Raw genomic sequence first — 11,274 nt, 5'->3', positions numbered from 1 at the left:
AACTCTTAACATTTTTGATATTCTTGTTTGAAATATTGCAATTATTAAAATTATTCTCAATATGCAAGATATACATTCTTTGTTTTCTTTTAGTTGTCTCATTTTGACTTTGCATATTTTCTATTTTACTAATCATCAATTTGTAAAAATTATAATAAGTTGATGTTTTAAAATTATATATTGAGACAAATTTAACAAAAGTGCAGTCAGTAGGACTTTAATATTATTGTTCACCCGGTACACAAGAGTTGTTGAACCGAAAGCATTGCACTTTCAGAACAGCTAGAAATTTATAAAAATAGAAGGAAAAAAAAAAGTAGCTTCAACTTCAATGTGTTTTCAAAAATCTAATTTTTCATGAATTTTAATATTACGAAATTAGAGATACTTGACAATAAGGAAACAAAAAATAAGATCAAGTTTGTTACATGAATTATACAACTCGTATAATCTCATTCAGTCATTCTTTTCTAATAAGAATAAATAACAGAAAGCAAGTTTTTAAATTAAGTTTTTATAATAGAACATAACCCAAGTTCAAAAATAAGGCCCCGTTCTCTTCACCTTATTTTTGTTGAACTGAAATTATTTTTATTAAAATAAAATTATATTTGTTGAACTTAAATTATTTTTACTGAAATCAAATTAATTTTACTGAACTGAAATTATTTTTGCTGAACTGAGATTATTTTTACTAATTTTCTATTATAATTCTTCTTTAAGAAAACTGAATTTTACTGAACTGAACTTATTTTTACTAAACTGAAATTAATTTTACTGAACTGAACTTATTTTTACTGAACTGAAATTATTTTTACTTAATATTAATTTTTTAAGGTGAAGAGAACAGGGCCCAAGGAAACAGAAGTGAGTCGGGATTTTACAAGAAAGCAATTTGTTTAACATCAGCTACAATTTCAAGCAAAGGTACTTAGTATCAATATAGTTTTTAAGATCAGAACACCTTACAAACAAATCCAAATCCAAATCGAAAATCCAACTTTTCCAGCACTTCTTGGATCCAAATGAACCCCGAATCATCGATTTTCTTTGATTTGGTTTGGACATTTGATTTTGTCTCAACAACTTATACACCCTAGCTCACATAAATAGCAATGCCATGATGCTAAAAAAAGCACTGCAAATATAAGGTAAAGAATCCATAATTCTTGCATCATTTCGAGTTTTGACTGCCACTGAACAAGATTAAATGTGTTCTAGCAGTTCTGGAGTCATTACATTAGCAATTATATGCAAATTAATAATACCGGAGTGTGCTCTAGGAGTTCATAAGCATGCCAAAATCTGTCGGAGATCTGCACGCCTCATCACCCTACAACGCACTGGTGGACATATCGGCGAATGAATTAATTAGCTGCAACAACAAAAATGTTGTTTAAATAGCCGAAACCTTACAAAGAAACGATAAACAATAACAAAAATAGAGCAGTATATATAAATGTGCAAATCGAAAAAACAAATTTCAAAGGCATTACACTTGAGTATTCAACCGACTTGTATTTAGAGGCGCTTCAATTCATAACTAACTAGCTGACATAAATACCCATCAATAATACATATGCACCATTTCTAGACCTAAATTGACATGCACTAATAAACATTCTGATGCATCAGAAAGCAGATGACCCAGTAGACAAGGGAGTATTATATGTCCCGAAAACTATTGCCATTCTTCCTAATTCCTAATGCAGATATGATTATGACACTTCTGCAAGGGAATGAAGAAAACAACAAAAATCCTAAGCAATGATAGACTTCAAAAATGTGAGAAACACGCAACACAGAATGACTACGAATAGCAGTCATTAGTTCTTTTTCTGTTCAGACAAGAATTCAGTGACAGAACTAATGCACCAAAACCTTAAACAAGTTCAAGGGAAACTAGTCAATAATAAAAATAAAAATAAAATTTAAAAACCATTGTTTTCTCATTAGTTTGTTCTTGTCATAGGCACAGCTACAACAGCTCAAAGATAACTAAAGTTATATAATTCCCATGAACTCAACAATTTCACAATAGTTTAAAGTTAAAATAAGCATCAATTATAGGTGCCTCTCCTATCAAAACTACCTATTGAATTATAGGGTATGATCTTCCAAGCAAAGCATGTTAGCTCAGTATCTTGGATGCCTTAAAAGACTTACATGCAGTGTGGATTTAACATTTATCATGTTAAAAATGCCTAGTCGTTTGAGCAACATTTCAGAGAATTTTCGGTATGAAGGCAGAAACTAGTACCTCAGAACCAGCACAGGATTTTAGCCATACACCAAGGCTCAGCTATGTTCTTTCTATAGCATTTTTAACTACTCTGCTCTGTACTTTCTACTTACTATCCCCTCCCTTGGACCTATCTTTTTATAATACTTTGATGAGTCTGATTGAAGTTCCAGAGCTTCATGTTAAGTTAGGCTCCTGAGTACGTTATCTAACTATGTGCATACTATATTCACAACGAAGAAACTTATGCAAACAATTAACATCTGGAACATAGTATGGTCAAATTTTTCTCAGTTGTTTCATACTGTCCAATTCAAATTATATTGTTTCCAAGTGTTCAACTCAACAGCTGAGACTTGTACTAATTTACCACTCCCTGAGCTCTTCAGAAAACCAAAGTCACATAAGAAAAGATCTAACTTTTATTTAAGGTCAGAGCTTGCAATTACTCCATCAAATTCTATACGTAACCTCAACTACCCATGTTGGATCCTCAACACTTGGGTATGGGTATGAATACTTAGACGTTTCATTTTCTTAATTGACAATTCCCATGAACTAGTGGAGTCTGACACTTGGACAAATAGCCATGTCTAATATGAATTCTCAAGTTTTAACATATTCTCCCAACAGTGGTTGTTGCTCTTAGCTTAAAGTATTGTTGGTTGGCCAACCAACTGCTATCTCACTTGTTCCAGAACCCTAATGTTCAATCCTCACTCCTATCTCTTCCGCCTAGCCACCTTGATACCCTCTATGGGATAGTAATCAATTAAACATTGCCAGAATGCCAGGGTCTTATGTTGGACAAAAGAATATTTGATGCAGCTGAACAAATATTATTCAGCAACAATTTTATCAACCCTCCATCCTCTAACAGATCTTTTCACTGCTAATTCTGTGACATTGGAAGACAAGTTCTCCAATGAGAAGGAAAAGCCTACCACAAATACAATCAGGATTATACAACAGCTAGTAAATGGCAGTTGATATTCCTAAATGGACACGATTATGAACCAATTGACAAGTCCAACCCCAATATCATTTTATTTATTTATTTTTTTTTTTTTTTTTTTTGGTGTATAGAGAGCCACAAGGGGGTAATGTGAATTGATCACTGGAGCTCTTGAAATCGGAAGTAAGCTCTAATCACTTGAGTTATCCCTCACTCTCTCCAACCCCAATATCTTTATTTCAAGGGTCAATGCACCACAATATGGATCCTCTGCTAATACACAACCATTTAATGGTTGGATAAAAATTATTTCCGGCATCACATCATACCATTTTCTGGACTTAAAGAAATATCTCCAATGGTGCCTCAATCTGTTCTACTAGGATGTCAAAAGCCAATTCAAACTGCTTAATAATAGCAACCTCACATACACCGGCTCCTAACAAATGTCTTTTCCCAACCAGATGAGACTTGAAAGATGAGAGGGTCATGCTCATTGGCAATTAAGCATTAACACCAATTCACCAATGAATAAAAGAGATCCAAACTCAGTTGGCTCAGCTAAACCATTCAGCAACACATCTCAACATGGTACACTCTTATCTTAGAATGTATTCAAGTGGCAGTTTGTTCCGAGTGAGGGGATAGACCAATCATGAACGACAAATACGAGACAACTTTCATCCAAAACAAAATCATTTTGTAGTTGTGTAATGGTGTGTTACTCTAATCAGTCATAAGTTCATAACAAGGCATGTGAACTCTCATCCATTTCAAATTGATCCCCTTTGGGTCAGTCTCAAAAAAATGATCACACCATAGGTTGAGCTTGTTCGTGATTGTTTATACACACTATAGTAGAAGCTACAGAGTTACTCCTCCATTCAAATAAGATTTCCCCATATCCATATTTAACTTTTTAAAGAATTGGTTCATTCGAAAGCAAAAGGATCATTTTTCGAAAGCCCATAGGTTGTCAATTGGAACATATACCAAAAGGCAAATAGGACAAACTCAAGCCCTGTTCTTTTGAGCTTGTGGGCAGAGTAGAGCAGAGTAGGGGTCAGCAGAGTAGAACAGAGCCGAGCAGATTTCAACATTATAATTAATACTATTATTATTATTATTATTATTATTATTATTATTAAGTGCATATACCATTGATTTAGGTGAGTGAAAACATAAATAAATGTGTACCGTATTTAACATATGTTAATAGTATAAAGATAAAAGACAACAGTTTACTTATATTCATTTCACAAAAATTTTAAAATAAAATGATTTAATGAGTAATAATGATTTTACTTATAAATATGTCTTAATCATATATTTTTAACCCTTAAAATAATAATGATATATAAAGTAGTATTTGAAAACAACCTCTTTTTTTTTAATTCTTAAATTGTATGAAAAGATTTGAAAAATAATTCAACTCAATGAATTAACAATCAATACCCACATAAAATGTTTCTATACATTGTGATTCTAATATCAAATGTTTATAAAAAGAAATTGTTATTAATTGTTAGTATTATTATTTATTTTTTTGAAAGAATTGTTATAATTATTAGAAATTATTAATTAATAATATTATTAAATATTAATTCTTAATAGTTTGAATTATTAAATATTATTATTGATAATTATTATTATGATTAATAATTATTATAATTATTTAAAATAATTAATTATTATCATCAATACATATAAATTATTATTATTGAATATTAATTATTATTGTTATATTAATTATTATTTGAAAATAGAGCAGAGGAGGCAGAACAGATTTCTTTTGAGCAGATTTGATCCGAACAGCAAGGCTCTACAGAGCAGAGCAATTATAAAGAACGGGGCCTTAATAGAACATTCGAAAAAGAATATGGGATAATTTTAATGGGATGGATTACGAAAATATATTTTAAATGGAACAAAATGGGTCCTAAAAACCGTAAAATTTACAAGAGGATTATAGTTTTCAGTAAGTATTGACCAGTCAGCCACCCCATGGAGGTGCGCTTTTAAAAATGTATAGAATAGTAAATGCATCCTCTACTTGTCCTCAACCCCCACCACCACCTACACAAACCCCAAAAACAGTTTTCCACCAATCAGCAGCTACACAGTAATGATTCACCTGAACCCCATTTGAATGGTACTATATTATAAAATACTTTTATATTACAAAGTTACACATCAACTAGTGTAATCTTGTTATTTATTCAAGTGTTACATGTCAACTGGTGTAATACAATTAGTATTTAACTAGCTATTGGACCCGTTCTACGCACGGATTATGCTTAAATTATAAATTTATTTGAAACTTTACAAATTATCTTGTCACCAAAAAAAAAAACCCTTTACAAATTATTTGAATGAATTTATTTTATCGTCTTTTAACATATTATAATATTTTATGAATTAGTGGTAATAGACTAATAGTTGTAGAAAAAATGGCTTAAAATCGTAAAATCATATCTCTATCGCATGATATATTAATCAACAATTTGTATAAAAAACTACTTTGTAAATACCAAACACTTAATATAATTTTACAATTTTTAAATCAAATGTAAGGCATGATATTCTTCTTTAGTCTTTACCAATATATGTCTCTTATATTGCGCTTAATATCTTCAAAATTAAAGCCCATGACACGCAAAAAATGTCATTCTATGGAATTTCCATAGTATTCTTGCCACCTCAATATTTTCCTTTTCAATCATCATCCTCATTGTTGTAGAAATTTCACATAGAATTTTGAGAGACGTTTCTCTAATTTTTTAGTTTTTGAAACTTAATGAGTGTGAAAAAATCTTTATTGAAAATTTGTATTTATATAAGAAGAGGGGGAAGATAAGGGGTCAAATTAAAGAAATGAATTATAAATGTGAATAAATTGAATTGATAGATGGAATAATGAGAAGAGGAGAAGGTTTAGGAAATTTAATTTGTTATTGAATTAAAATAAGGATTACAAAATATAAAAATTATTGAGAAATAAAGGGGGAGATGAAGAGAGAATTTCTTTGAAAACATGAGGGAGAATGAATAAAGAAAGGTGAGAAAAAATAATGACATGTGTCAATTTTGGTTTGTGTTTTTAAATACTAAGTATAAAAAGAAATTGTTATTAATTGTTAGTATTATTATTTATTTTTTTGAAAGAATTGTTATAATTATTAGAAATTATTAATTAATAATATTATTAAATATTAATTCTTAATAGTTTGAATTATTAAATATTATTATTGATAATTATTATTATGATTAATAATTATTATAATTATTTAAAATAATTAATTATTATCATCAATACATATAAATTATTATTATTGAATATTAATTATTATTGTTATATTAATTATTATTTGAAAATAGAGCAGAGGAGGCAGAACAGATTTCTTTTGAGCAGATTTGATCCGAACAGCAAGGCTCTACAGAGCAGAGCAATTATAAAGAACGGGGCCTTAATAGAACATTCGAAAAAGAATATGGGATAATTTTAATGGGATGGATTACGAAAATATATTTTAAATGGAACAAAATGGGTCCTAAAAACCGTAAAATTTACAAGAGGATTATAGTTTTCAGTAAGTATTGACCAGTCAGCCACCCCATGGAGGTGCGCTTTTAAAAATGTATAGAATAGTAAATGCATCCTCTACTTGTCCTCAACCCCCACCACCACCTACACAAACCCCAAAAACAGTTTTCCACCAATCAGCAGCTACACAGTAATGATTCACCTGAACCCCATTTGAATGGTACTATATTATAAAATACTTTTATATTACAAAGTTACACATCAACTAGTGTAATCTTGTTATTTATTCAAGTGTTACATGTCAACTGGTGTAATACAATTAGTATTTAACTAGCTATTGGACCCGTTCTACGCACGGATTATGCTTAAATTATAAATTTATTTGAAACTTTACAAATTATCTTGTCACCAAAAAAAAAAACCCTTTACAAATTATTTGAATGAATTTATTTTATCGTCTTTTAACATATTATAATATTTTATGAATTAGTGGTAATAGACTAATAGTTGTAGAAAAAATGGCTTAAAATCGTAAAATCATATCTCTATCGCATGATATATTAATCAACAATTTGTATAAAAAACTACTTTGTAAATACCAAACACTTAATATAATTTTACAATTTTTAAATCAAATGTAAGGCATGATATTCTTCTTTAGTCTTTACCAATATATGTCTCTTATATTGCGCTTAATATCTTCAAAATTAAAGCCCATGACACGCAAAAAATGTCATTCTATGGAATTTCCATAGTATTCTTGCCACCTCAATATTTTCCTTTTCAATCATCATCCTCATTGTTGTAGAAATTTCACATAGAATTTTGAGAGACGTTTCTCTAATTTTTTAGTTTTTGAAACTTAATGAGTGTGAAAAAATCTTTATTGAAAATTTGTATTTATATAAGAAGAGGGGGAAGATAAGGGGTCAAATTAAAGAAATGAATTATAAATGTGAATAAATTGAATTGATAGATGGAATAATGAGAAGAGGAGAAGGTTTAGGAAATTTAATTTGTTATTGAATTAAAATAAGGATTACAAAATATAAAAATTATTGAGAAATAAAGGGGGAGATGAAGAGAGAATTTCTTTGAAAACATGAGGGAGAATGAATAAAGAAAGGTGAGAAAAAATAATGACATGTGTCAATTTTGGTTTGTGTTTTTAAATACTAAGTATAAAAAGAAATTGTTATTAATTGTTAGTATTATTATTTATTTTTTTGAAAGAATTGTTATAATTATTAGAAATTATTAATTAATAATATTATTAAATATTAATTCTTAATAGTTTGAATTATTAAATATTATTATTGATAATTATTATTATGATTAATAATTATTATAATTATTTAAAATAATTAATTATTATCATCAATACATATAAATTATTATTATTGAATATTAATTATTATTGTTATATTAATTATTATTTGAAAATAGAGCAGAGGAGGCAGAACAGATTTCTTTTGAGCAGATTTGATCCGAACAGCAAGGCTCTACAGAGCAGAGCAATTATAAAGAACGGGGCCTTAATAGAACATTCGAAAAAGAATATGGGATAATTTTAATGGGATGGATTACGAAAATATATTTTAAATGGAACAAAATGGGTCCTAAAAACCGTAAAATTTACAAGAGGATTATAGTTTTCAGTAAGTATTGACCAGTCAGCCACCCCATGGAGGTGCGCTTTTAAAAATGTATAGAATAGTAAATGCATCCTCTACTTGTCCTCAACCCCCACCACCACCTACACAAACCCCAAAAACAGTTTTCCACCAATCAGCAGCTACACAGTAATGATTCACCTGAACCCCATTTGAATGGTACTATATTATAAAATACTTTTATATTACAAAGTTACACATCAACTAGTGTAATCTTGTTATTTATTCAAGTGTTACATGTCAACTGGTGTAATACAATTAGTATTTAACTAGCTATTGGACCCGTTCTACGCACGGATTATGCTTAAATTATAAATTTATTTGAAACTTTACAAATTATCTTGTCACCAAAAAAAAAAACCCTTTACAAATTATTTGAATGAATTTATTTTATCGTCTTTTAACATATTATAATATTTTATGAATTAGTGGTAATAGACTAATAGTTGTAGAAAAAATGGCTTAAAATCGTAAAATCATATCTCTATCGCATGATATATTAATCAACAATTTGTATAAAAAACTACTTTGTAAATACCAAACACTTAATATAATTTTACAATTTTTAAATCAAATGTAAGGCATGATATTCTTCTTTAGTCTTTACCAATATATGTCTCTTATATTGCGCTTAATATCTTCAAAATTAAAGCCCATGACACGCAAAAAATGTCATTCTATGGAATTTCCATAGTATTCTTGCCACCTCAATATTTTCCTTTTCAATCATCATCCTCATTGTTGTAGAAATTTCACATAGAATTTTGAGAGACGTTTCTCTAATTTTTTAGTTTTTGAAACTTAATGAGTGTGAAAAAATCTTTATTGAAAATTTGTATTTATATAAGAAGAGGGGGAAGATAAGGGGTCAAATTAAAGAAATGAATTATAAATGTGAATAAATTGAATTGATAGATGGAATAATGAGAAGAGGAGAAGGTTTAGGAAATTTAATTTGTTATTGAATTAAAATAAGGATTACAAAATATAAAAATTATTGAGAAATAAAGGGGGAGATGAAGAGAGAATTTCTTTGAAAACATGAGGGAGAATGAATAAAGAAAGGTGAGAAAAAATAATGACATGTGTCAATTTTGGTTTGTGTTTTTAAATACTAAGTATAGATTAGTAAAGTTTATGCTTTTAATCTTCCAAAGAAAACGAAAGGGGGGAAATTTATTTTATTATAGAATAATCAAATTCAAAATTCCACTTTGGCCACAAACATATCCCCTCAATTCAAACAGATCCAACTACAAAAATAAGTTACCCCAAACATCACAATCAAAAGAAAAATATGTGAATAATAGTCTAACTGTGCAATAACAGAGAAATTAATTACAAATATTAAAAAATAAAGTAGATAATTAAAATTTACCTCTGGCCATCGAGGCTACCCTGGCCATTATTCCCCCCACCACTAGCAGCACTTCCATATGACCCATCGTCACCGGCCGCATGCCCACTCTGCCACACACTCTGCCACGCCGAAGACGGCGGTGGCGGACCCGAAACCCCATATAACCCGGTAGGGTCCATCGCCGGCCTCCCAATCATAACCCCAGGAGGCGCCGGCTGTCCCATTGGCGGATAATAATATGGAACCCCACTCGCAGTCGGAACACCAACCCCAGGAGGCGGTGACACCCCAGTAGGCCCCACAATTCCACCAACTATTCCTAACCCAGCAGCCTCATCCTTGATCTCATCTCTAGGAACAATATCAACCAAGAAATCGAATATATCGGTACGAGTAATTGCTGCGGCTATATCATTCTTCTGAAGCGTCCTTCGCTTGTTTTCCTCCGCGTGGAGCCATGAGCGAATAGTGAGCTCAAGAATGAACAACTCGCAGGCTTTCGCAAACAGAATTGGTGCTTCGGCGGAGATCATGCGGACGTCTTCGTCGGCTTTCATTATTTTCTTAATGCGGGCTAATGGGAGTGAATGGTTCTTGAAATCGTTGGCAGTTTCGATTTCTTGGCGTTGATAGGACCAGAACATTTGGAGTTGTTGTTGCTGTTGTTGGAGGAGGTGGTGGTATGGGCCGGCTTGCGGTGGCGGTGGTGGTGGAGGGTAACCGGTGGTTGTTGCCGGTGGTTGTTGTGATGGTGGTGGTGGTTGTGATTGGTTGCCCTCCATTAATCCCGGTGAGTTGGTTTGGGTTGAGAGGAGAGAGAAATAGGGAGGGAAAGAGGGAGATAAGGTAGAGAGAGTGTAGTACAGATTTCTAAGATGAGAATGTGATGGGTGTGGGATTTGGGAAGATGGAAGGGCCACTTTTCTTTTTCTTTTTCTTTTTCTATAATTTTATTTTTTAAAAAAAAAAATTGATTGTTTTTTTTTTTTTTTTTTTTTTTTTTTTTTTTTCTTTTCTTTTCTTTTCTTTGATTTGGGCTTGTGTGATGTGGACGGAATTAGCCTATAGGGAGGATTTGGATTGAATGAGAACTTAACTACTTATAGTTAGTTGCTATTTTATGCTTTGGAAATATAAAAATGATCAAGCAATGGCCCACTAGTGGACCATTGACTAATTGTCATTTTCCTTTATCATGGTTGCTAAAATGTAACCTTTACTTACTTAACACACCCCCCGGAATACCCAAATTACCCCTTCCTATTTCATTTCCCATTCATGCTTATTTTCTGTTCTCCCCTTTGCATCTATTTCATATTCAGTTGTTGCGAAATTTGAATCTGTAAATGGAGCAAAATTTGGATATTCGAAGAATTAGAGCAATATTTATAATTTTATATACACAATCAAAACATATAGATTATAAGAATTACTAATTTCTTAAAAGTGGGGTATATAGTGCGTGTTTGCTATGGTGACATGGTGTATATAACGAGTGTC

General features: G+C 30.8%; 1 protein-coding gene across 1 annotated transcript; it reads right to left on the bottom strand.

The window, feature by feature from the left end:
* Positions 1-915: 915 nt before the first annotated feature.
* LOC145567436 (nuclear transcription factor Y subunit C-1-like) lies at positions 916-10,692 on the bottom strand. The gene is made up of 2 exons (XM_081626710.1): positions 9,793-10,692; positions 916-1,375 (listed from the first exon to the last, which is right to left on the bottom strand). Exons 1-2 carry the CDS (start codon positions 10,554-10,556, stop codon positions 1,372-1,374), a joined length of 768 nt encoding a protein of 255 aa, XP_081482836.1. The 5' UTR covers positions 10,557-10,692; the 3' UTR covers positions 916-1,371.
* Between the last annotated feature and the right edge of the window lie 582 nt (positions 10,693-11,274).

The sequence above is a fragment of the Chenopodium album genome, chromosome 11 (genome assembly GCF_948465745.1).
Source record: "Chenopodium album chromosome 11, dcCheAlbu1.1, whole genome shotgun sequence".
In the NCBI taxonomy this organism is placed as follows: domain Eukaryota; kingdom Viridiplantae; phylum Streptophyta; class Magnoliopsida; order Caryophyllales; family Amaranthaceae; genus Chenopodium; species Chenopodium album.
Note: the sequence above shows the minus strand (reverse complement) of the source record. Positions and strands in the feature narration are given on the sequence as shown.

Bases quoted from the DNA above. Each gene is read 5' to 3' on its own strand.
- LOC145567436 (XM_081626710.1), bottom strand. From the start codon at position 10,556: ATGGAGGGCAACCAATCACAACCACCACCACCATCACAACAACCACCG.